At 40.1% G+C, this 25,196-nt stretch overlaps 1 protein-coding gene across 1 annotated transcript in view; it reads right to left on the bottom strand.

Annotated features, from left to right (window-relative positions):
• Positions 1 to 25,196, bottom strand: part of LPP (LIM domain containing preferred translocation partner in lipoma) — a 555,231-nt gene that overhangs the window by 199,806 nt on the left and 330,229 nt on the right. The window contains exon 8 of the mRNA XM_080919338.1: positions 13,421 to 14,101. Within this exon, the coding sequence (XP_080775464.1) occupies positions 13,421 to 14,101 (681 nt within the window). The remainder of the gene's footprint in view (positions 1 to 13,420; positions 14,102 to 25,196) is intronic.

Consider the following 25,196-nt stretch of genomic DNA (forward strand, 5'->3'; position numbering starts at 1 on the left):
TGCCATGCCTAACCTTTATGTTGGTGCTGGGAATCGAACCTTAGTCCTTACACTTTCAAGACAACTACTTGACCAATTAAATTATCCCTTCCGCCCTGATTCTGTCTTTGAATAGAAAATTCTCAACCCTGATTCTGCTTTTGAATCAGCAATCCTACCTCTAAGATTAGAGTCAGGAACCAATGACCCCAAAGCCTTCCAGCACACCTGGCCAAGGCTCCCTCACTTGGCAATTCTACTACAGGAAAAGATCCCCATCTATTCAAAGGGTTCAGAGATGATGATTTGGGATAGTTAATCATTTAATTCTCTTTCAAGCCAGATTTATTTTGTATCAATAGGAAATGTGATTAGTAAATGCAACATTCATTTTTCTCAACTGACTCTAAATTTCAGATATAAATGGCCGGGATTTCACACCATATTTAAGAATTTCCTTTTCCCTTGCCCTTTTATGATTTATTCTTTAAATATACAAAAAAATCAAGCAAAGGCACAAAGCAGGGCTATACTTCTGGCTTTTGGGAAAAATTCGAGTGTTTGAGTGAAATTATTTTGATTCTGTGGTCATTCAGGGTTTTGTCACAAGTTGTTTCTCCTCACTTGAAGATGCTGTGACTCAGGACAGATCAGCAGTACTCCTCTCTGGGCTTCAGGTGACCAGCAGCATTCTCTTCTCTGCCAGTCTGCTTCCTCCATCCCACAGCCTAGCAATCACATGCAACACACAATTCCTAACTGTCCGGTAAAGGCAGACTAGACCAGTGGTTCTCAAATTTTGGGTAATTACCCTTTTCATGGGGGGAGGGGAATCATGTGTCAGATATCCTGCATATCAGATTTTTACATTACAATTCATAACAGTAGCACAATCACAGTTATGAAGCAGCAATGGAAATAATTTTATGGTTGGGGGTCACCATAAAAGGGTGGCAGGATCAGGAAGGTTGAGAATCGCTGGACTAGACAAGGAAAATAGAGAAATGAAAATGTCCTGATGTCCTCTGTTAGAAAAACAGCCAATGAGCTTGCCTGGCCATCCCTCAGTATCCCCATGTTAAGTAGGACCCTCAGTAGCTCAGTGCACGAGGCCTGCCTGAAATCAAAAGACATGGATTTCAGACTTGCTGCACATTAGTGAGCATGTTTAAGCTTTTTTTTTTTTTTTTTTTTTTTTTTAATGGCAGTAAAAATGTAATAGGTAAGGTAGGGCAGATAGTCTTTGGTCCAATTCTCCTGAGTCGCAGTACTCTACAAAGTAAAAATTCAGGGTCTAACTAGAATCCATACACACTTCCAGGGTGACTAAAGGCCCAAAGCAGGAGAAGGCATCATGTGGGAAAGTCCTAGCACATCTGGGCGCTTCCCAGCATCGTCACTGAGAGGTGCTCTCCCCAGAGTCTCTTGCTTAGCATGGTCTAAACTGGAATCATATCTGACCCTGGTAGAAGGGATCCAGTTTCTTCAAAGGTGGAGATTCTACAGGGAAAAAACATTAATGAATAAGGAGGGGGGACAGGTGAGCAGATGCCCAAATCCTGAAAGCTTGCCATACAAATGGGATTCATTTTTCAAAATAAATGCATCAAAAATGTCTGGCATATGCAACTGGAATGAGAAAAGACTTCCTTAGCTCAAAGTTTCATGACTTCAGTCCATCATGCTGAGGAGACTTTGGGCAAAGAAAATGCCTATGAGAACTGGTCCTTTTTCCTCCTTTCATTCCTCCCCGTACCCCACCCCCGGGATCTCTAGTCTAAGCATACTGGGCACACTGCTGTCTGTATGCTAAGGGCCCTTTCCAGTTAAGCTGTCCCCTCTAGAAAACTCTGCGCATAGAGTTGGGGTAGGGGGTGGGGTGGGCTTCTGTCATTTTAGTCTGTTCTCCTCTGATGACAATACTTTAACTCTCTCCTTTCTGTCCCTGTAAATGCCGAGCCCATGGAACCTGAAATCACCTTGTTTCTTTTGCCTGTGACAGTCTTTGTTCCCAACTTGGAAATAACTCACCCTATCCTTTCCATGCTGGCCCAAATGCCATTTCTTCAAAGACTCTTCCTCAATGGGCCATTTTAATCCTTAACTCCTGAGACCACAGCCATGAGGAGTATCAGCACAGCAAAGTCAGTCAGGGAGTTTGACTTGGTGAAGGCAGAAGTCTGAGGGCAAAGGAGAGTCAGGATGACCAGGCAATTTATAACAAGACTATTTGCATGAATCATGGCAGGGATGACTGGTTATCACTGTCTTACTGTCTCTCTACAATAAACAAATAGATGGTAAGAATAGAATTCAAGCCTAAACGAAAAGGAAATTTTATCATTTTCTGTGTAATCCTGGCCACAACACACAGGCATGATCTTACAAAATGCCTGTTGTCACATGATCAAATCGGTCCCTTTATTTTAATATTCATCTCTGTTTATATTTATGAGAGCTCATAAAACAGAATCGGGTAAAGTAATTGATCTCTGTCAGTTTTGTTATCTGTAGAAGGAAAATCATATCTAGAGAGCATGGTAATGAGATATCAAGAGTCAATCCATATAAGCTCTTAGCATTGGGTCTAACAAAAATAATCAATATTGGCAGCTATTAATCCACAGAGCTTTGAAACAGTCAACAAGACTGTCTATCATGTAAAATCTCAGGCCCTATTTTTAGCCTAAGCCCAGCAAAGTCTGAGAACAATTTGTCACGTTGAAGAACATTTTACAATAAACAGCACCTCCACATTTGTCACCAAATTGGAGGGCACAACTTGTCTCTGACTTGGAAATTCAAAGCCAAGCAGACAACACATGGAGTTACAGCAAAAGCGCTTTAGTGAAGGAACAGGAATGAAAACACCAACAACTCCTGCAGGAAGTGGGTATCATGTTAGGTGATATCAGGGCTTGGGGGCCTTGCACACTTATCAGAAGACACGGTCAGGACTTATCACAGATCTCCTTATAAATCACTTTCAGGAGGGGTGATTTTGAAATCAAGACTTGCTCATTCTTTTGTTAGAAACACATTTTTTTTATTGACAACTTGTTATATTTAAGTCACCATTTGCTATGTAGCAGTTAAACAGACCCCCCCCCCAAAAAAAATGTGCTTTCAAGACACATTCCCGAGGAAACGAAGAATGAATGGTTAAGAAAATGAAGGCGAAGGCACAGCCATAGCCCGGATTCCAGTGCATGGCTGAGCGAAAAGTGACTGCTACTGATCGGAGTGCTGCCTTGAGAGTAGCAAGTGGACAGACACTTACAAGCATAGTTCTGTTTGTTTTGATTTTCTCCTGGGATACTGCTGGAAGGACCTCATCAATAAGCCAAGACAGCAGCAAGCTAGCAGGACTCCACTAAAGTCACTCTGCAGAAGGACCAGGTGAAAACAGACAAAGCTGTGAGAGTCAACTCTGATTCAGGTGATGTGATGAGGCATGGCCAGCTACGGGCTCTAAAGTACAAGGCACCCATCTTATATATATTTTTAAGGAATGCATATCTACGCGCAAACATGTCCTACAAGAAAGAAGATGTTAAAGGTGCCTCCAGGGTTCGGACCTGAGCTTCAGAAAGAGAAAAGCAAACAGTTTGGAGACGTGAGAACTGTGTGGGAGGAGCAGGCTTGACTGGGGGAGAGAGTGGGAAGTAATTTCCACACTGACCCTTGAGTAGGAATCAAGTTTCATCATGCCAGTCCGGGAGTAAAAACAGCTCAAGCATAGCCAACGGCAGAAAGCCTGCCATAATGGGAGCTCGGCCATTCACACCAGTGACTACAACAGACTGTGTGCAGCTGAGGATTAATCAATTATGATACAAAGTAGGATCCGAGGAGACGACCAGAACAGAATGGGACTACAGTTAAAACACAGGAATTTGTTTAAAATGTACATTACGATGCCATGTAAGCCACTCCCGAATCTATGACAATCAATCAATACCATTTCATTTATGATTGCCTTATTGATTGGCCAGGGGTGCCCGACTTGTGTGAGGTTCTGATTGTTACAGAGCTAAGAGAAAGAGAGCACGTACATGGAAGAACAGGCACTTCTCCCCGAACAGAAAGTCAAACAACAGAATTAGATCAAGGAGATAAGCCCAGTGCTTGGGAGGCAGAGGCAAGAGGACCACAGTCTGAGGCCTACCTGGGTGGCACAGCAAGACCTCACCAAAAAGTGAATTAACCAAAAAAGTAAAGGTTTTTCAAAATCAAATGAAATTTGAGAAATGTAGAGAAGCCAAGTGCCTCGTATATTTCCTGTGTGGACATAACAATAGTCTTGCCAAACACGTTGGGCCATTGCAAACCAGTCTAGCAGTCACTCACGAGGTAATTCTACTGCTGGTCTGAATGCCAGGCAGCTGGAAAGACCAGCCCCAGAAATATAAACAGCAAGTTGGAAACCTTCCAATGCCATCAACTTGTTAAAGGATAAATTTGAGTTGGCAAACCTGTGAGATATTATTCAGTAAGAAAGGAAAGAACTATTTATGTACATAAAAAATGGATGGTATTTGAAAATACCAGGCTAATGATACAGTTATATAAGACAATTTATGATTCCATGCCAATAATTGGTATATGCATTGAAGGTAACAGATTAGTTACTATCTACTGTTGCTAAACTTGGGAGAAGACTGCTAAAGATTTGGGGTTTCCTGGAAGGGATAAAGAAGTGACTCTGATAATACAACACAACTCAACACACTCACAAACACACACACACACCATTTAAAAAATTGTTAAAATGCAAATGATCTTAATAAAGATAGTATTCATTTAAAGAGGCACCTATCATAGCAAAGAATAAAAGTTATGCTCTGAGAAATGCCAGAGACTAACCATATGGAAGTTGGGTGAATGGACAAACTTCACTAATACCTACGTAGAAAAGCTGAAAAGGGCAGGTCACTAGGCTTGGAGCAACAGGAGGTCTATAGGAACGATTCTGCTAACAGTAGATTGATTTTTAACTTAAATTTTTATTACATTTTATATGTGAGTACTTTGCTGGCATGTATGTATTGGTTCCACATACATGATTGATTCCCATGATCATGAGGTCAACCTTTATGGAACTGAAGTTACAGTGGGTTGAGAACCACCCCTTTGTGCTGAGAATCAGTCTCTGGGTCCTCTCCAGAGGAACAAGTTCTCTTAATCTATGAGCCATCGCCCTGGCTCCAATGTTGAAATTTTATATTTACTTTTCCCCCTAAAGTGTTCAAGAGCAGCACATTCTAACTAAAGACTTAACAACAGGAAACATAACAGAAATACAGCAGAAACACCACAAACAAAACAAAGAGGCATCATAGCTTCAAACAATTGTATTTACTTAACTTTTTTACATTTATTTATTTATTTGTTTATTTATTTATTGTGGGTCTATGTGTGTATTCATGTGTCTGTGTGTGTCTGTGTGTGAGCGCGTGCATCATAAAAACCGTGTTGAGTGATTTGGGGCAAGAGGATGGACCCTATGCTCACTCCTTTCCCTGCTCTGGGATAAAGCAGCCATACACATTATATTGACAAGGATGGCTGGACTTAAAAGCTATTTCAAAACAAAGCCAAAGAAAGCTGTAGTCCATAGGCCATGGTGGCTCAGTGACTTTCCTTCTTCTCAGAATCACTCTCCAGGAATTCTTAGCAACCTGTTCTTCATGGTCCTTTCGGAGACCACCTGCATCAGCTCTACAGGGTAACTGTGAGCATCTGCCTGTCTTGTGTAAGGCTGGGTAGCAGGGTTGTTAATGGGGTTTCCTGAGATAAAACTGTAAGTAGCATCTGCTACAGTCCAGATGATGAAGGCTTTCCAAAGGATGCTTATTGTAGGTTTGTGTCTAGTTTGATGCTATTCAGAGGAGAGGAAACTTTTAAAGGCTGGGGCCTATTTAAAAGTCTTTCACTCTTGAAAGTCATACCTCTGAAGGGCACTGTCAAACCCAAGTCCTTTTTCTCCCCCCCTCAGGTTCTATTCATGAAGTGATCAAACTCTGTTTTGTAAGCAACTCTCTGCCAAAATGCTTAATAAGCCAAAGAAAACCTTCAAAACCCCGAGTCAAAAATCAGGGTTCTCTCACTAAGTTGATGACCTTTGATATTTTTTCAATAGAACATTAAGACATCACCTAAGGTCATTCTATTTAAACTGATGTTAAAAAATACATGTATGGACCATGAAGAGTACTAAAAAGAACACAAAGATTCCAACACACACTTCACATTTTGACTTCTCCACAGACACACAACAGATAAAAATATTTATAAAGACTCAATAAAAGTAAGAGGTATTATTTTGATTTTAGATTTAGTGTAGTTTCACCTCCTTAAATCTGATACAATATTGTATTAGGCCCCAATAATATAACTGTAAGTATAAGTTTCTAAATCACGAGGCCTAAGGACTATTTTATGTTTGGACAACTGTACAATGAGCTAATTATATAAACAACGACATCCAGGGACACAGGCAAACTCCACAGTGGAAAGAACACTGGGCAGACCTCAAGGACTGAATTCTTATCTCTAGCATTGGCTAGACACTAGAAAAGGTAAAGCTGAGCATGCTGTAGATGCTCACTGTATACAAACATCCTTAGTGCACTTTATATAGTATGTTTTTAAAAAGTTACATGCAATTTTATACAGTTAAATTTTAAGTAAGCTCCGGCAAAAAAAAAATTAATTAATTCAAAAAAAGGAAAAGTAACATATTTTTTTGAAGAACATTCCTTAAATTCCAAGTAGGAAATAGAGCAAACACCATATTACTGGGTAAGTATATTTATAAAAGTTGGATTTTCCATCTTCCAGAAAGTCAAAGACCTAAAATAACAAGTAAATCTTCATTTGTGGAACAATGACACTTTTGGAATCATGCTAGCTAAAAGTAGCCAATTTAACTGGGCATAGTAGCTCTGACCTATAAATCCGAGCACTTGGAATACTGAGGCAAAAGAACCTCTGTAAGTTCAAGGTCAGCCTGAGTGACTTATTGTCTTATTGGCCCTGCCTCTGACCTTCCCACTACCCCCAAAATTCTCTTATGGTTGGAAAAAATCGTAATGGTATTTATTTAAATTATTTGGTTTGTATATTCATCACTGATCAATAAAGAACACATTTCTGTTTTCTAAGAGGACAACTACATTCTTGCCTTTGAAACTGGGCAGTATTAATGGTTACCTTGGCCAAGAAGAAAACAAAATTACAAAGGTGCATGTTTTGATATAGAAAATGGGATTTGTTTTGATATAGAATTAAAATGAAACAAGGGGATAAAATTAATAATTTGAAATGTGTTTTTACATTTTATGTCAACATGCAAAATCTCATGATATTTATGCTCTCAAAATTATTGCAACCCATAAAAACTTTAGATAAAAAAAATGTTCACAAACCATTTTTAAGGTACTAGTACAGGGCTCTGGATAATGACACTTAATATTGTGGGGAGGTGTGGGTTGCCTTAGATCATCTTTTAAGAGCATCAGAACAGCTGTTTGTGAAGCTGAGAGGCTCCACACAGGAGTTTATGCGTCATAGAGACCTGGTTGGTGGAAATGGAAGACTCCCTGTCTCCGTGGGTCTTCCATCTCATGCCTGACTTTGTCTACAGAGTTTCTGAACAAAGCTGCCTGACCTTATCTGAAGAATGACCTTGTGCTGAATAACACAACTCATCATACAAGTCTCTGTCTGGCTCTCTGCCTGCAGACAATTAGATGCTATGTTATCATAGTTCTTTCCACCCGTACCCCTAAAAGCCCTTATATGCCCCATTCCTGGAAAAAAACAATAGAGCTGCCCTTCCACAGTGGTCTCTGCAAGTCCTTCCCATATATCCCCAGCAGTCTGAGCCCTGCTCACCATCTCCGTGCCTTCTGATCTCACAGGCCAGTGGCCTGTGACTCCCAAGGAGAAGGGAGACCCATATTTACATTTTGATTACAAGTCACAGCACAAGCAGGAGGACAATCAAAACAAAGCCTTACTAATAAGTGACAGGGTTAAAATGACAGAAACCATCGTTTCATATGACTTCTGTGCCCATCACTGAGATTTAATGCTTCCTCATGAGCCAATATTTATTCTTCCTGCTTCATGTAATATTACCGTTAAAACTGGAAAATGTTTGGCAACTTAAGACAAAGAAATATGAATGGCCAGAACATGTGTTAAACACGTGAGTAATTAAAAGAAAAATGTAAACTTAAACCACAATGAGATAGAACTAAATTCCACGAGAATGGCTAAAACCAGGAAGACTGAAGATACCATGGTACTGTGCATCCCTGTTAAAAGTGTAAACAGTATAGTTAGAAAAAAAAATGCTAACACGTCCTTTCTTTTTTAACCCACCAGAGCTTGAGAGCAGAGCCTAGCGTGCAGTGGGAAACATCTGAATCGGATCTCAGAACACACATATATACTCAGGAAGGACTTTAGAGGTGCAGCTGAGAGATACAAAGAAAGGAATTCAGTGGTAAGCGAAACCGTGTTGCCCTCACTTTCAGACCTCAGCATGCTTGTGGTCAAGTGTTCCCGGGCCTTTTGTGTGTGATGGGCTGATCTGCCTCCTCTGGGACAAGGGGGACAGCAGTGGGGATGGGATAACCAGCCCATGATGTCCTTTTCACAGTGTCCTTGTGAAAAGTTAGAGGGAAAAGCATTTTCAAGAGAGGTTCCTATTGTTTATCCTTTATGAGAAAGTGTCTGTGGGGGCCGGAGGGCTGGGAATAGAATCAAAGGGGGTACTGCTCAGCACAGGGCTGCACTGGGCACTCCTGACCCCTGCCCCAGCTTGCAGACATTTCTGCTGGACGTTTGTAAGCCCCTAGTTTGAGATGATGATATCTTCCTACTGTTATTTATTCTTTTTTTAAAGCTTTGCTTAGGGGAACATTCTGCCGTGTCCAGGGCTCTCTACTAGGAACAACAGCTGGCCGTCTAAAGGGGTTTCCCCGGGGGCAAATTTTGTTGAATACTTTGGACCCCTAATTTGATGACTGGTTCATTTGAGTTCCCATCTTCTCTTTTATTCTTGCTTGCTAAACATATAATCAACTCCCTCTCTTAAGCCTGAAGTACGGTCATCATGTGTCATTTTTAAGGTCATGTGTGACAATGACCAGAGAAGAGGAAGTCTGGTTGTAGGGATTTAAGGGTAGTTCCCCTCTTCCCATCAAGCTGCTGACATCACTCCGTGCACCATAGACGTGTGCGCTGCTGCATGCCCATAGCATAGGCCACGGATGGTCCATCTGGAAAAGCACCTGACATCCAGACACTCAAAGATGCCAGGCTCCAGACACTTGCTTGCTACGTGGAGAAAAGAGATAATCTTCAAAGCATTTGAAATGGCTTTCCAGGAGTTTGCCACGTGATTTATGAATGAGCAAAAGAAATGCTTGGACCTGGAGTTCACCAAAAAATTCATGGATTCCTAAGGGTCACAACATGCTTTGTAAACTGGCCAGCACCGGAAGAGGAGTTACCCATATGATTGTTTTATTTACATTCTCATCATAATGCACCTTCTGATGGTAGCAGCAGAGCCCACTCTGAATGCTACCTTACTGTTCCTCTGCTCCTAGGGAGGGGGAGCAATGGACACAAGGATTCCAATAGGTATGGCTCTTCTTTAACACACCAGCAATTCTTTGCAGTACACTTGATGCATACCACTGCAAGAAGCTGAAGGAATCTACACATGTTGATTCAACTGGGATATATGGAATGCTACTCTACCATTCTCAAATGTTTCCTTAAGCTTTATAGAAATTGTAGGTCTGGGAATTCCTTCCATACTTCTTCTTTCCTGAGCTGTTATGTATCTCCCAAGCCCTGGATCTAAATGAGAAAGTAATAGTCTGTCTGCGTCATCCTGGAGGGCATTTCAACGGCATTTTAATAGATTACTGACTTGAGAATTTAACACAGGTATTACAGTAAGGGAATGAACCCCACAACATGGCAGCAGTGACTTCAAGCTCTTCATGAGGGCTGAGGTCTAACCAGAAAATGGATGCCAAAGTAACTTTATCACTACATGCTTAAGAACCATAAATCCTTCAAGACCTTCAAGATCTGAGCATCCACAAGCCACACCACCTTATCTGATGCTGCAGGAAACGCACCTGTAAATCAGCTCCCACACAGAAGCACAAGGTTAAAGTTTACTTGAATAAATCACCATGGGGGAAAAGATCCTAGTGTATCTTTAAACAGACTTCCAGTGAAAAGGGAAGGTTTTCTCTCTACAAAGGCTTGCTTATAACAGTGTGTCTCAAGGAACTAAGCTCCGATAGTACAGGGTGCACACTGTGGTCTCTCTAGTATGCAAACTAAGTGCTCAGCGCATTGTGAGACCACAGATCCAGTCCTGACCCTGTGGGCCTCCATGTTATAATTTTCTTTCTCTTTCTTCCCTTCTTTCCTTTATAGTTCTTCCTCCACCCTCCTTCCCATGTTCTACAATGTAGGGAAATTAAAACCATTCAACTGAAACACAGGGGAGAAACAAACAGACAAACAAACACTCTAGTAGCTTAAATGTCAAATGTTCCGAAATCCTCAATGTACAGAAAGGTCACTGTTTAAAGATACAAAACACCTTTTCCATTAGTACCTCGATAAATGAAAACAATCTGAAGCCAACAGGGATACTAAACAGTCCTCCCTCAGCTATGGAAATCTCCAACTCCTTGAATTCCCTAATTAATTAGAAAATGACACTCTCCTTTAACATGGCTGAAAGTGTGACAAAGAAGTCGTGTTCTCTTTCAAGCAGATTAAAGGATATTAAGAAGAATGCAAAGAGAAACTGGAAGCTCCTTTCTGAAGGTTGAAATCACATCCTGGAGCCAAGCAGACACAATGATGAAAATGTAGGCCTCTCCCCAAAGGTACTTTAGCAGTGTTCTGCTCAGGGTGCATCAGAGCTGGGGACCACTCTCCATCAGCAGATGCCCACAGCACAGACTGAAGATGCTATGGTGCTCCTCTGTCTTTTTCGCTTCCCACAGTATAGACACATGGCCAAACCTCAAACTCAAACTACCCTCTTCATAATCACAGTGAAAAGTACATGGCTGGGCTTCCATTTTTAAACTTGCAAATGGAATATGATGCGAAAATACACTAGTCTGTTGAAAAACAAATATTTCAGTTTTTAAAAAATTGGTATGCCATCCAAGGACACCCAAGATCAAAAATAATGTAATTAGTCATTTTGAGGAATTAACTTCCTAAAATAATGAGGAAACAAAAGTTTGACACCTTCCAGTCAGTAGCTGATAAAATTCTCCCATGGCTTAAGTAGGTGGGTGAGGTCACATCAACACTAGTGGATCAAGGGTTCACACTCCCTATCGACAGATTCAAATGCGAAACTGAGATTCATAATATCCAGGGTCAAACTATGCCTTGCCTGTGAAAATACGTCTGTTTTCTGTGATACCTCAATAGTAGAACAGCACTCTCAAGCCATTCCTACATCATGTCTTTCTTTGGGTAATGTCACTTAGCCGTCGAGTGGACCTCTATGCATAAGGTGTGAAGTTGTGAAGGAACACTCATGAAATCACCCTCATGTGTCACGTTCACGCATCAAAACATGCGTGCAAATACAGATGCGTATTACATGCACATATATTCTGCCCCCAAATTAAAAGCTAGGTTTTGTGTTTGTTTTGAAACAAGGTTAAATGAAACAGCAAAGTTACATGCTTTCTAAATATCAGAGTACATTCCTCATAGACTGAGGCAGAGAATCAACACTTGGTGTCTCTTGCTAAACTGGAACTTGTACTGTTGCTAGTCTGTCTAGCCTGTCTCTCTTGGTCTCTGATTCCTTGCTGCTAGAAGGCCCAATGTACACAGCAAGCTTTTAAGTAGATTTGAAGATTTAAAATGTAGTCCTTACACTTTACCCGAAAAACCATCTTCCTAGTCTTTGGATAGCTTTCCTTTAGATTAAAAGGCATTACTCATATGCCAAAGTCCACTTACCTTGTGTGTGTGTGTGTGTGTGTGTGTGTGTGTGTGTGTGTGTGTATTTAAACCTTATACTCAAAAGTGATCAAGGTTATTCCACTTTGATACAAGTGTTATAGCTGAGGCTGTGGATTCATCTGGCCTATCTCAGACAGTACTTGGAAAGCTTAGGCCTTTAAGAACCTGATAATTACACAATGATATAAGAGTAATTTTCTACTAAGATCAATGAGTCAGTGCCAGTATATATTAAAAAGAACTGTTTGTTTGTTTGTGGTTTTTTTTGGGGGGGTTGGATTTTGTTATTGTTGTGGTGGTAGTTTTTTGTTTTTGTTTGTTTTTTTTTGTTTGTTTGTTTTGGTTGTTGTTCCAAAGTTGAGTATGAGAATGATCTGTCATGAAACTGACAATCTGGTCAAAATTTGCAAATGGTTGACGAGACAAATATCGTTTAATCTTCTACTCAATCTACCCCTCCAGATTATCGTTCTGCCTCAGGGCAGCAAAGGTTCCTGAACTCTGGCATCATTGCAGCTTTCTGAATGAAAGGGGAACTTGGCTCCCTCCCGGAGACTCAAAGCTTGTTCAGTTTTCTCATTTCACCTTCTGTATAGTAATTCTCATTTGTTTCTCATTTCATGCTGAGAGGGAACACATGTGATGTCCCAGGAGTAGGGGAAAACCCAACTTGTGATGAGTAGGGAGTCTAGTGTAACTTACATAGTCAGAAGCAGTAATGGTATACTGAATGAAAAGGTGTCCATATAGATTCAGAAGCTCCTTTCACAAAGGATTTCCAAACATTCTTAACAGAGTTAAAGACCGTATTGTAAGGCCCTTCCTAGAGAATACATGATGTAAAAAACAAGGGCTAACAAACAAGCCCCAGGGTCTATACTTCTTCCCAAAGGGAAGTAGCCTGTCTGTCTTAGATCCACTTTATCACATCTGTACCGCCACTGTGGTACCGCCAATGTTGCTTAAATTCTTACCCCCTTAACATGGGCTCTGAATGTTAGTAGCTCATATTATTACATTAGACACTTTTCTTTTACAGATCTGGGAATTTCTTGTATCTGACAGAACATGAGATACTGCAAATAAACCCAGGGTTCATGAAAGTGTAACATATATAAAGACATAAGACAAAATGTCATGGCAGGAAGCCACATTACTTTTGATTCTGCCCTTAGATCTGTCTGTCTAGACAGACTATATTCATTCAGCCTTTGGGAAGCTAACCCTCCCTTACTTGTCCTGGAGGGTGAAGAGCAGTGATATTGGAACTGTGCAAACAGGACTACACTCACCTCTGCTAACAGAAGAAATGTACATGAGTGTCTGACTTTAACAGTGTTCTCTAGGGAAAGCTGTTGTTTCCTCTTCCCTGTTGCCATGTTAGTAGATTTCTTACCTTTGGCTGCAGTGGTGTTGCACAGGGAGCTGAAACAGGGTCGGTGATATAGGTCTTCTTGGGACCACTTACTGGATACATGCCCGGATGGTTCTGATTTCCAGCTCCAGAAGTGGGATACCCAGGTTCCCGCTTCCAAGTATTAGGTTGAATCTGTTGCCCATAAGTAGGATCAGCTTCATTTCTGCCCCCGTAGCTAGGACCTGACCCATAGTAGGGTTCATAATAGCGACCTTGGTTGGAGGCATACCCATATCCAGACTCAGGCTGATGTCCTGGGGGTGGAATATATGCATAGTCGGTGCCAGCACAAGTTGTAGGAGGACACTGTCCAGACAGAGGAACCTGTTGGGTGTTATAGCCTCGAGGCCCTGGACCATATATTTGTCCAGAGGATGGACCAGCCATATAATGTGGGCTGGGTTGAGCTGACTTCACTTGCACATTGAACATGGGCCTTGAAGAAGTGGATGCTGTAGTGTAGGAGGCTGGAACTGGCTGAGGCTGGGGTTTGAGTGTTCCAATTGGAGTCACTGGGATGGGCGCAGCCTGGGATACAGGCTGTAGTTTTGTTGCAGACTTCTTGGTGGCTGTCAGGGGTGGCTGGTGTGGAATGACCATTCTCTTATGTCCCGTGACAGGAGTAGAAACTGGAGGAGGGGCTACTGAAGTACCAGAGCCCTAAAATAGAAGAGAAAAATGACAAAGATAATCAACAACAAAAGAAAATAAAAAATACATAAATGAGTAGTAAATAGGGGGTATAGTTAATCATTGTGTATTAAGGTGTAAAATACAGATCAGATATGGTCCTTCCCTTAAAGAGTTCACTAGCCCAAAAGTCAGTTGTTCTGTGCACTAGGAGTAAACAAGGAAATTTTAAAAGGGGTAAGGAACAAATTCATTCACAGTCCACCGTACTGTCAGCAGGAATAAGCTTAAGTCAAGGAATGAACTACAGAGGCTGAAAACAAAGACAGTGATAAAAGGAGATACAGGAGCGAATAAAAACAAATGTGTCTGTGGAAGAGAAGAGCCAAGACTGCTCAAACAGCCTTCAGATCTAGAGCAGCACTTACCAAATGCACAAACAGAACACTCATCCATTTCAAACTCAAATGGTAACAGAAAAGATTATAAACAATGGTTGGTTAAATTGGTCATGAGAAGAAAGAACTCAGGGAGATTACATTGCTGATTTTGAAATATGCTGCAAATTTTAATAATCAAAACAATGTAGCAACAACAAAAATGATAGAGGTAAGGTGAGACAGGAAAGTAAAAGACACATATCATAAAGTTCAAGTATTTTCTGTATGAGTGCCTGAGAACAAGCACAGTGGAGAAGAAAAACTGAGCTGAAAAAACTGGATTTCAATAAGCAAGAAAGCAAACTAGAGGGGTTAATATACCACCAGCAAAAAAATAAAAAAGACTCTAAACATATAAATGTTCTGCGAAAGAAAACATATAAATTTCATGAGAAAAGTCTTTGTAATAATTTAGACAACATAGCACCAGAAGTACAGACAGCAGAAACAAAATGAAGCAGAGCAATCATATTGAGAAGCTCTGTACAGTGAGCAATTACATCATGTTTAAAAAACTCTCCACAGCAATAGCAATGACATCATATATTTCAACATGTGGTCTACATAGCAATAGCAATAACATCATACTGAAATGTTCTGTACAGCAAGAACAATGATATCATACTGAAAAGCTCTGCACAACAAGGTCAATGACATCGTATTGAAAAGCCCTACACAGCAAGAGCAATGACATCATATTGAAAGGCTGTAGACAGCAAGAGCAGCAGCATCAAATTGAAATGCTCTCACAGAAAGAATCTCAGAGTAAAAGGCAAGCACTGCATGGGAACAGATGATCACATATCCAGTAACAGGCAAATCCTCAAAGATCTATGAAAGCCTTACAACAAAGAAGTTGAAACAGAGACAAAGAGGGCCTACAAAGATGGATCTGTAGTTAAAGCACTTGTCACTCATTCAGAGGACCTGTGTTTAGTTCCTAGGATGCTCAAGCCTGCATCCAAGCACCTATAATTAGTTCCAAGGCATCTGATACCTCTGCTGGCATCCATGGACATCAGGAACACACAAGGTGCTTGTACACATGTACACATTTGGAAAAATGCCCATAAGAATAAACATAAAACAAAAGATACTTTTAAAACAAGTTTAGGTTTTGAAAATGACAATAAAACTGTTTTAAAAAGATACAAAATACAAAACATTAAGAACATTGCTCCTTATTACCCGTCATAGAGAAATGAACACAAAATCCAAATGAGAAATCACATCCTTGTCAGGATCATTGATAGTAACCAAGTAGTACTGGAAGACCAGCACTTTGTAGAACAGAAGGGTGTCTCACACTTGTTGGGAAGGAAAAGCTACAGAGCTGATGGGAAAGAATGAGAAAGTTCCTGAAAACATTAAAAGGGAACAAACATACAGCCTAGCATCTAGTATTACTGAACTGTGGATTTCAAAGATGAGTTTCCTTGCTCATTGTACCACTATTTACAACAAGAAAAAATTTAGATGCCCATTAGAAGGTGACAGATTAAAAAAAATGTGCATATAATACAATTTGTTCCTCAAAAAGAAAATTCTTCATCATATAGCAAAATGAATGAACCTTGAAGACATTAGAGCATGAAAAACAACCCATGTACAACAACATATTGTATTCTTATAAGAAATTTTGAATGAAAATAGTTGAAACTCACAAAATTAAGAATTGGGATTGTAGTGGCAAAGAGCTGATAGGGTTTCTATTTTGAGAAAGTATTATGATCAAACCAAGTTGGAACGGTTAGGGATTACCATTTTTTTCCCTCACCCCTGGGAAGTTAGAACACAAACTCAAGCAAGGCAGGAGCTGATACAGAAGCTATGGAGGAATGCTGCTTACTTGCTTGCTCCACACGTCTTTTCTCAGCCTGGTTTCTTATAAACCCAGGCCTACCAGCCCAGGGATGGCACCACCCACAATGGGCTGTTGCTGACATCAATCACTAATTGAGAAGACGCCTTACAGATCTGCCCACAATATATATAGTCTTATGGAGGCATTTTTCATCAACTAAGACTCCTTCCTTTCATATCATTCTAGCTTATGTCAAAAAGACATAAAAGTAGCCAGCACAAATGGGAATATGAAATAGGGAGTTCCCTGATCAGTTGATTTGTTCTCAGTCAAGCAAGATAAGCTGTGAAGGTTCACTGTATAACAGTTCAGTGAAAGCTTTGTCAGAATGGAAAGGAAAACACAAGAAAAAGGGAAAGCAAAGCCCTGCTCCTAACAGATACCAAGTAGGAGATAAACCCTGTGTTGTCTTGTCTCATTTGTAAGCAATTCTCGCTTGTGTCCTAGGGTGAAGGGATCTACCTCCCTGCTAGAACAGAGCTTCATTAATATACATTGAAGATACTTGGGAAACGAATGGCAGAGAACTAACACATAAAAAGATCTGACTCCCAGAAAAATCACACATACATGTATGTATAGATGAGTGTGAAATTTAAATGTGCTCGATTTTCAAAATGAAAATGTTAAAAGTACGACAAAAATTCAAGAATTCATACAAATTAAAAAAAAACAAAATGAAATGTCAGAAACGTGTTCTTGGAATCACCAAATAATCCAATAAATGGGAAATATTTGGCAACATGACTCTTCAATTAGCTGACTACGTGGAGCACATAAGCACTGGCCCAGCTTAACCAGGAAGAGCTTAATCTACAAACTTTAGACTAATGATTCCTGCTCTTTTTCCTTTCATGTCCAATCAGACAAATTATGTAAAACTTTGGGAGAAAAATTGTACACACCAAAATATACTAGTTTTAACAACACTGATAATAAAAATATCCAAATACTTGCCAGCGTACACGCAACAGAACACAGAGCAGAAATAAGGGAAGAGTAGAGGAGCTTGCCTAGGAAATGCTTTTCTTTTTGAGTACTTAGCGAAGTAATGGATGGCATTTGGCATTTTCATACACACTCCCTTTTGGTTGGTGCTCCTTTCCCACCTCTCCACCATCACTGTTTGTATCCTTCTACTTAGGAGTCCTTTCCACTTTGATGTTAAGTACGGTCCATCACCCTCTCAACTCCTTTCCTAAACTGCCTTGATCAGTCACCTTTCTAGCTACATGACAAATACCCACAATCACACCTACATACATGCAAATATACATAAAACTGAAATGCAAGTTTTCCATATAGAAGAGATCTTATGGTATTTCCAGTACAGATGTAATGCCTTTAGAGTTGGCACCCCAAAACAACTGTCATTCAAGGACACTGTGTGTGTGTGTGTGTGTGCGCGGTGTCTGTGCTTATCAAGAGTAAAACTTGTAAGAAGATTATTTCTGAGAAGTGAGGGCTACACTAATTGACTTTCTAAATGTAACTATGGTTGGTATTACTATTCAAATGGTGTGGTGTTAACCTTCATCCTGGGGTGTGGCTTCTCAGCTATCATAGGGAAAGTGACTTCTATTAGGCTAGTAACTCAGGCACTATATACATTCATGGTTGAGTCTGTGAGATATTCAAAGTATGAGCTCTATGTTTTGCTGCTGCTGAATCATAAAAGAAAGCAGAGCTGATCCACCCTGCAATCAGTTTCACCTCTGCACGTGTTACACTGACATTATTCACTAGAATAAAATGTCTAATGTTACAATTGATTTTCTGGGTTCTACGTACTTTTCAATGTGGTGTGTCACATAATGTCAAACAAGGTCTCACTTACCTGAGCATATACTTATGAATATGTATAGTATATACATTTTAATAATACACTGCTTAAATTAAAACACACACACTCGCACACACACTTTTCTACTGAAAGCTATGAGGACTACCTTCAGCCTGAAAAAAAAAAAAAAAGACCCTTTCCCTATTTAGCCATATCCAAGATGCTTGGTTTATAAAAATAATCAACAAATTTGCCTCCTAAAAGAAATTTAAAATTAAATCTGTGTCTTAGGATTACAAGTTTCCCAGAAAACAATATTTGAGACAAATGATATGTGGGGAAGATAGCCACAGATCAGGATCCCGAAACACAGGTCCAAAGAACAATAAAAAGGACATGCTTCGAACTAAGTGTTGATGAAGAACTCACGCATACAGGCTTCCCGTGTAGGCTCAGTAAGGTGCGCAACCGGCGTCAGAAAAGAAACTTGCAGCCTGCACAGAGCTGTTGTCTTATCTCAAATGGACTGGGTAGTGAGGAGAAGGAGGTGTAGTAGTTAGCAGAGAAGGGAGAGGTGAAGAGCACAGAACCAGGCATCATCCCGTCAGAGGCCCAGAGGAAGATCTGTGGCCGAGAAGTATTGACATCTTTTTGAGGAACACTACCTGTGCCCTTGCGCTTACAATTAATGTGTTGTCTTCGGACTCATTCAATGTCGATAGTGTCCCATAACAATGGCAATAACCCAAAGGTCTCCACTGCTTTCCAATTTCCCCCTGGGCACTAAGTTCGTCCATTCCAGCTGAGAACCACTGAAGATGGATTTAACAGTTTCGTGTCATTAGAAATGATTTTCTCATCTTAACATAAGTTAGTAACCATGAAAACAGTCATCTTGCTGCCCATGGGCTCTTAATCTGTCACAAAATCTCTTTTCTGTGCCTTCTCTCTTCAGGTCCTCATCTACAGCTTGAAAAGTTTATGTCATAGCCCAGAGCAGAAATTAGGAAAACATCGAGAAGTGAATGAATCGCTGTCCCCTTAAGAAAACTGCAACATAAGAACACCTATTTCCCTCATAGAATTGACAACAAATGTTTGGCCACACTGGGAACATGCTTAATTATAGCGGTGACCTCGGCTTAATGACCTCAAGAGACAGATGATGGCATTGTTATCATTCCAAGCAACACTTGCGGTGCAGTTTCTGTTCCCTTCTTTGTTGTTAGCTTTAGAGGGGAGTCCCACCAAATCGCTGAGGCTGGCCTTGAACTTAAGTTCTGAGTTTTAGGACTGCAGGGCATACGCCAGCACACTGAGCTACTTATTTTCCTTTTAATCATGGTTGTATAAATGGAAGTTCTCAATTCTTGGGTTCTCGGGCAAAAAAATGCGTTCGTCAGGGTACAGAGGGAAAAGTTGAAGCAGCCGGGTTACTTCAAATTCCAAGGCAACCCAAGAACCACGTGAGTTTTAGGTCAGCTTCGGGTTCATACTAAAAATCTTTTTTGTTTTTTTGTTTTTTTAAATCTGGGCAGTGGTGGAACACACTTCTAATCCCAGTACTCTGGAGACAGAGTCAGGAGGATCTGAATTTGAGGCTAGGCTGGTCTACACAGCAAGTTCCAGGACAGCCAGACCTTCATGGAAAACAAACCTTCCTCAAGGAAACAAAACAATAAACAAGCAGACAAAACAAATGAAAGACCAACTAATAACTAAATATTAAAATAATATATTCCATGTATATTTAAGCAAATAGAGTGAATTTTTCTAATTAAAAAAGAAACTGCCGCAGGTCAGCTCATGTCAGGCACTCCTAATTGCTATGGCTGCAGTGGGACAAGGTTGGTAGAGATCCTTTGTAAATACATCCTTACTCAGCAGGATATGAAGAATGTGATGAGCTATAGACAGGGATGCAGAATGACTCCTATTAAGAATGGGAATTTTCTTCCACAACAAGGACAGTGGTAAAAAGTAAAGATCCACATCCAACCAGCAGTTCAACTCCCCAAATTATATATCAGTCAAGGTATGTAATGACATTGAAAATGCCCAAATCTAACTGCTACATGGAAAATAAACTTTGGGAGCAGCCATCCATACAACATGATTGAAGTGACAATGGTATCCCACATAGTAAAGAAACAGAAAAAAATAATGTACAAACTGGCAAGTGACTTGTTATATAATAGGGACTAGGGATTTTGCCATTTCAATCACATTTCATGATATATAATGGTCCATACTATTTGACAAATGTGATGTGTTCCACTTTTGGCTATTCATGTTTTCCCTGTGTACCAGTAAGCAGAAATTAAAGTACTCACTGAAAACAACAACCATTTATATAGCACTTCCTTCATGTGAACATCTGTCAAGTGCATTTCATACACAGTCCTCACAATTACCACCGAGGCAGGAACATGACTTTGTATATTCTGGGTGTTCATGGTTCAGCCCAGGCTGTCTAAGACTGCAGTTTGATGTCTTCAAGACTATTCTAAACAAGGCTTGGTAATGCACACTTTGACTGAGGCAAAGAAGGATGAGTTAAAGGCAAGCCTGGTCTACACAGAGACCTGTGTCTCCAAATCAAACAAAACAGAACCGAAGCTAACTAACAAACCATCTCAGCTGATGAAGAGAGAAAGAGACTAAACTAAAACACACACACACACACACACACACACACACCACCACCACCACCACCACCACCACCACCACCACCACCACCAATACTTCATTCAAAAGGCCTTTTCAGACTCTGTATGGTATTCTTAGCTCTACAATTTCTGTGATCAAGACACAAAGACCATTTCTTTTCCCTCCATAAGAACCAAGTGTGTAAGTGGACCAGGAGATGGTGGTACTCACTGCCAGGGTCTGGAAAAGAGCAGAAGCCGTGAACTGGAAAGAGCTGCGGAGCTCACACCTGCCCTAAAGATCCAGATGCCGGACCACACAAGGTGACTGTTGCCCTGCAAACTGGACAGCAAACATTCCTGGTCTGATTTGATTTTCATCAAGATTCTTGACTGTCGTAAACAGGGGAAGCCAAGGATGGAGTTTTACACCAAATATACATGAGGTGAATTCTGCTGTAATGGTAAATTTTATGTTATATATCATCCATCAATCAATCAGAGAGAATAAAAATATAAAAACATGGAAATAATTTTATATTTTAAGATCAAGTAAGAAACAATGGTCCACCTTGTCCATAGATAGAACACCATTGGTATATATCTGATCTGTGTAACACATATTTCTGTAAATGTAAAAACTATGTAAATAAAAAGCTGAAGTAAATACCAATGCAGCAAAAATAAGTACGGAAATGCTATAAGATTTTAATTTCTATGTATAAAAACAAAAACATAAAAAAATGGCAAAAACAGAGGCTTACTGCATTTTAATCGATTCAAGTGTTACTTTGGGCAATACACTCAGGAGAAACTCAGTTACCCTTTCCTGCTTCTGTATATTACAGGGAAAGCAACCTCTTAGCTGGTTCCTTAAGGATGAGTTAAAATAACTGCAAATGTTTCTGTCAGAATCAAATCACATGCTTCCAACTGGAGCCCTGGATTCAAAAGATCACCCCCAATATGGGAACAGGACTAATACTCAAAGTAGGTGCATGTGCACACACATATGCACCCCCCACACGCACATTCATCAGACATACATACAAACCTTCCAAAACCCCTAAAGCTTTCCTGTCATAGAGATGCATTGCATAAATATCTGACTTCTGTTCGGCACATCCACGCTTGTGCATTTCACAGTGCTGTGCGCTGCAAACATACTCCAGCTAGTGATGGGCTATTCTTAATAACTTCTCAGGCAGAAATAGCAGCAACAGTATGGTTTGATGTGGCACTCTAGAGCAGTTGGTCTTAGATGCTTTTCCATTTAATTAATTCTCACCACACTTCTGAGTGGGTATAAGATACTGTGAAGACAGGCAGCTCCCCTGACTAGGACGGTACCAATGCTGCGTGTCAAGTTGTTTCTCAGAAATAAAATCAAGTGGGAACACTTGGGTGCTATCTTAAAATTGTTCATTATTTCCTCCCTGATGATTAAACAGATGAGCCGAAGTCGAGGTGAGGCCTACATACATTTGTAAAGCGAGCATCCTGCAAGGTCAGAGAGCCAGCATTTTAAAGTGTCTCCTGCCGATCCCGAACAACTTTCAAAAGAGATAGAATGTCATCAGTTTGAATTTGGGAAACCTCCAGGTCTCCTATTGGAATAAGTGTATACACTGTACAGCCGACTCTGTCCCTAGCACATGTGTCTGACACTGGACAGAACACCATTGATACAAAGTATTTAGTCAACCTAAGTGCAAATGTCTAGGAATCTAATCAGAAAATTCTGTTATCTGAGCCTTCATCCCCAAAGGCCAAACATGGTTCTCCAACCAGGCTAAAAAAATACAAAAAATCAGTTCAGGATGACAACAGAAAGGAACACTTTCCCCTGTCCTGCAGCAAAGGATACCAGCAGGATTCTTTCAGTGGGCAACCTTGTCAGGAGAGCTGTAAAATATTGACAAATTATTGCTTATGGGAATAAAAAATGAAGAGGAAGACTGGGGAAATCACAACTCACAGATAACAGGGAATCCTCTAACGCTTAAGAGAAAGCGTATGTGTCAGGAATCTGTGAAGAAAGAAGTGTCTGTGTGGTTTGACAAGAATATGAACACAGAGATGACAGAAGACAGACACTGCAGAATCATAATGTGATAAAAAGCCACAGATAGATTTACTTGATATTTTATGTGGTCCTATTCTTTATTCTCAATGTGAAACGGCAGATGTGCTAGTCTGTTTCTCTCTCACCAGTGACTGAGAGTCTGAAGTAAGTAACCTCACGGTTACATCTGCATTCTACCTCATCTCCTCACAGATTTCCAAAAACCCAAACAAACAAACAAATCAAAACAAAAAGAAAAACAAAGCAAAAAAGCAATAGGCGGTGGGTTTCAGATCCCGAACAAAGCTTGTTGAGACTATTAAAGAGAAAAAGACACATTATTTAAAGAGTATGGTAAACTTACAGCTCAGTCACAAGATATTTGTCCAGTTTTCTTCCATAAAGAAAAAACACTCATTTCAAAATGATCAATGCATTATTACGATTTGAATCTGTCAATCCCAATATGTAATCAATGGTGAAGTAAGTTGTTTTTGTTTGTGTATTTGTTTGGTCTGTTAACATGTTTGTTCTGAGAAAAAACTCGTGGCTTGTCCACTTGCTACAGATGGGTAAAAAGCCAGACTAAAAGGGCATGGCTCCTAAGGACAGAGGGTTCCTGCCACAGAAGAGGAGGAAGCGTGAGAATGGCTTCATAAGGAGCGGTAATTAGGGACACAGAAGAGCTCTATTCCGAAAACCTGTCCACAACAGTTTATCCTTGTAAAACAAGCCACGGATGCACATGATGAGCAAAGGCAGCAAAAGTGCTCACATTTCGTTCTGTATAATCACAGAAATGGCTCTGTGTTTTTAACCCTCTGCTACAACAATCAGGTCCTCTTAATTCTTCTCTCGACCACAGCATCCATAGTTACAGCAGGAGTGTACCAGGCACATCTGCCAAACCAGAAAAAAAGTTGCTTTCCCATGCTACACCCATATCTACCAGAAGAAATAACAATAAAGTATAAATAAGCAGGTTCAGCAAATGACCAGAAGACGCTGCAGTGACTACAAGGGAAAGCTGCAGTGACCATGTGGATGGGTTACTGTCTGAAGTCATGTGACTTGAAAGGGGAGATGAAGAGCAGGAGGATCTGGAAGCAAGGGCTTTTCATGTCTGTCAATCACTAAACACTAAGAAATTGATGAAGGTGCAAGAGGTAGCAGTCTCTACTTTCTATACACCATGTAAATAATCCCTCAGAGGGAAACAGGACTTGACTACATGATTTCTAGTACATACACACTATTCTTCAACAACAACACAGATCAAGAAACCAGTCCCTGCTGGAAGGATCATCCAAAAACCCTTTGGTATTTTAACTCTGGTTTTTTGAAAACTTTTCTGATGAAGGCTATTTGACCATTTAGATCATGAGTTGTGGTAAATACTACAGAACTTGGAGAATTATGAGGATTCATGTCCTTTATATGACGGATGCCCAGTGTTAGCCAGGAATCCAAGGATGTTTAGTAGGGCACCCTGCCATAATGTTGGCCATGACTCAAGTAACAGGATGCAGTAGAGAACAAGGGACTGGGGACTTGGCCATAATCGATGGATCGGCTGTGGGGTGGTTTACATCAATGGGGATATGAACAGCTGAACTCAACTGTTTGTCGCTAACTGGTTTTCAAAGAAATGAAGGTGAAATTAAGAAGTAACTCATCTAATTTCTACCCCGTTTTACAATAGTGAACAATAGCTTTAAACATGGAACAATGCAAGAAAACACCGAGCCTGACAAATGCACTTATGCTAATTTTAGGGTTTCAGTTTCCTCTTTATAAAAATAAATGATTTGTTAAAATTGAAAGATTCTTGTTAGCTTAATGTTTCTGAGGGACACCTTTTATCACAGATTAATTCTGGTACCTAAGATCTTTTGAAACAATATTTTTTTAAATCCTCATTTTGATTATATTTTCAAAATTTGCTTTCTTCAAATCTCAAACTACATTGGCTATAAAATGTTTATTCCTACATGATATAACATCATAAGAAAGCAAAAGGATATATACTTGTACATGCACCATGATTAAAATCTAAGAAAAAACAAAACAAAACAAAATCTTTGGGTCATGACAGTGGGAAATAGCAGTCCAGACATTCTGATTTTTCTTCCATAAGTTTTTTATAACATTGGTATAAATTTGTGAAAAATAATAACACTAATTATAAGGAAAACCAATCATATTGTGGCATAGTTCTTTCAGTGAGCACAAACTAGCACAAAGCAAAGAAGTACATTATGTGACCTTAGAATTCCCTTTACATACAAAGCCATCATTCACTGCCACCTTCTAAATGTCAGAGAC

This window comes from Micromys minutus, assembly GCF_963924665.1.
Source record: "Micromys minutus genome assembly, chromosome: 7".
NCBI lineage: Eukaryota > Metazoa > Chordata > Mammalia > Rodentia > Muridae > Micromys > Micromys minutus.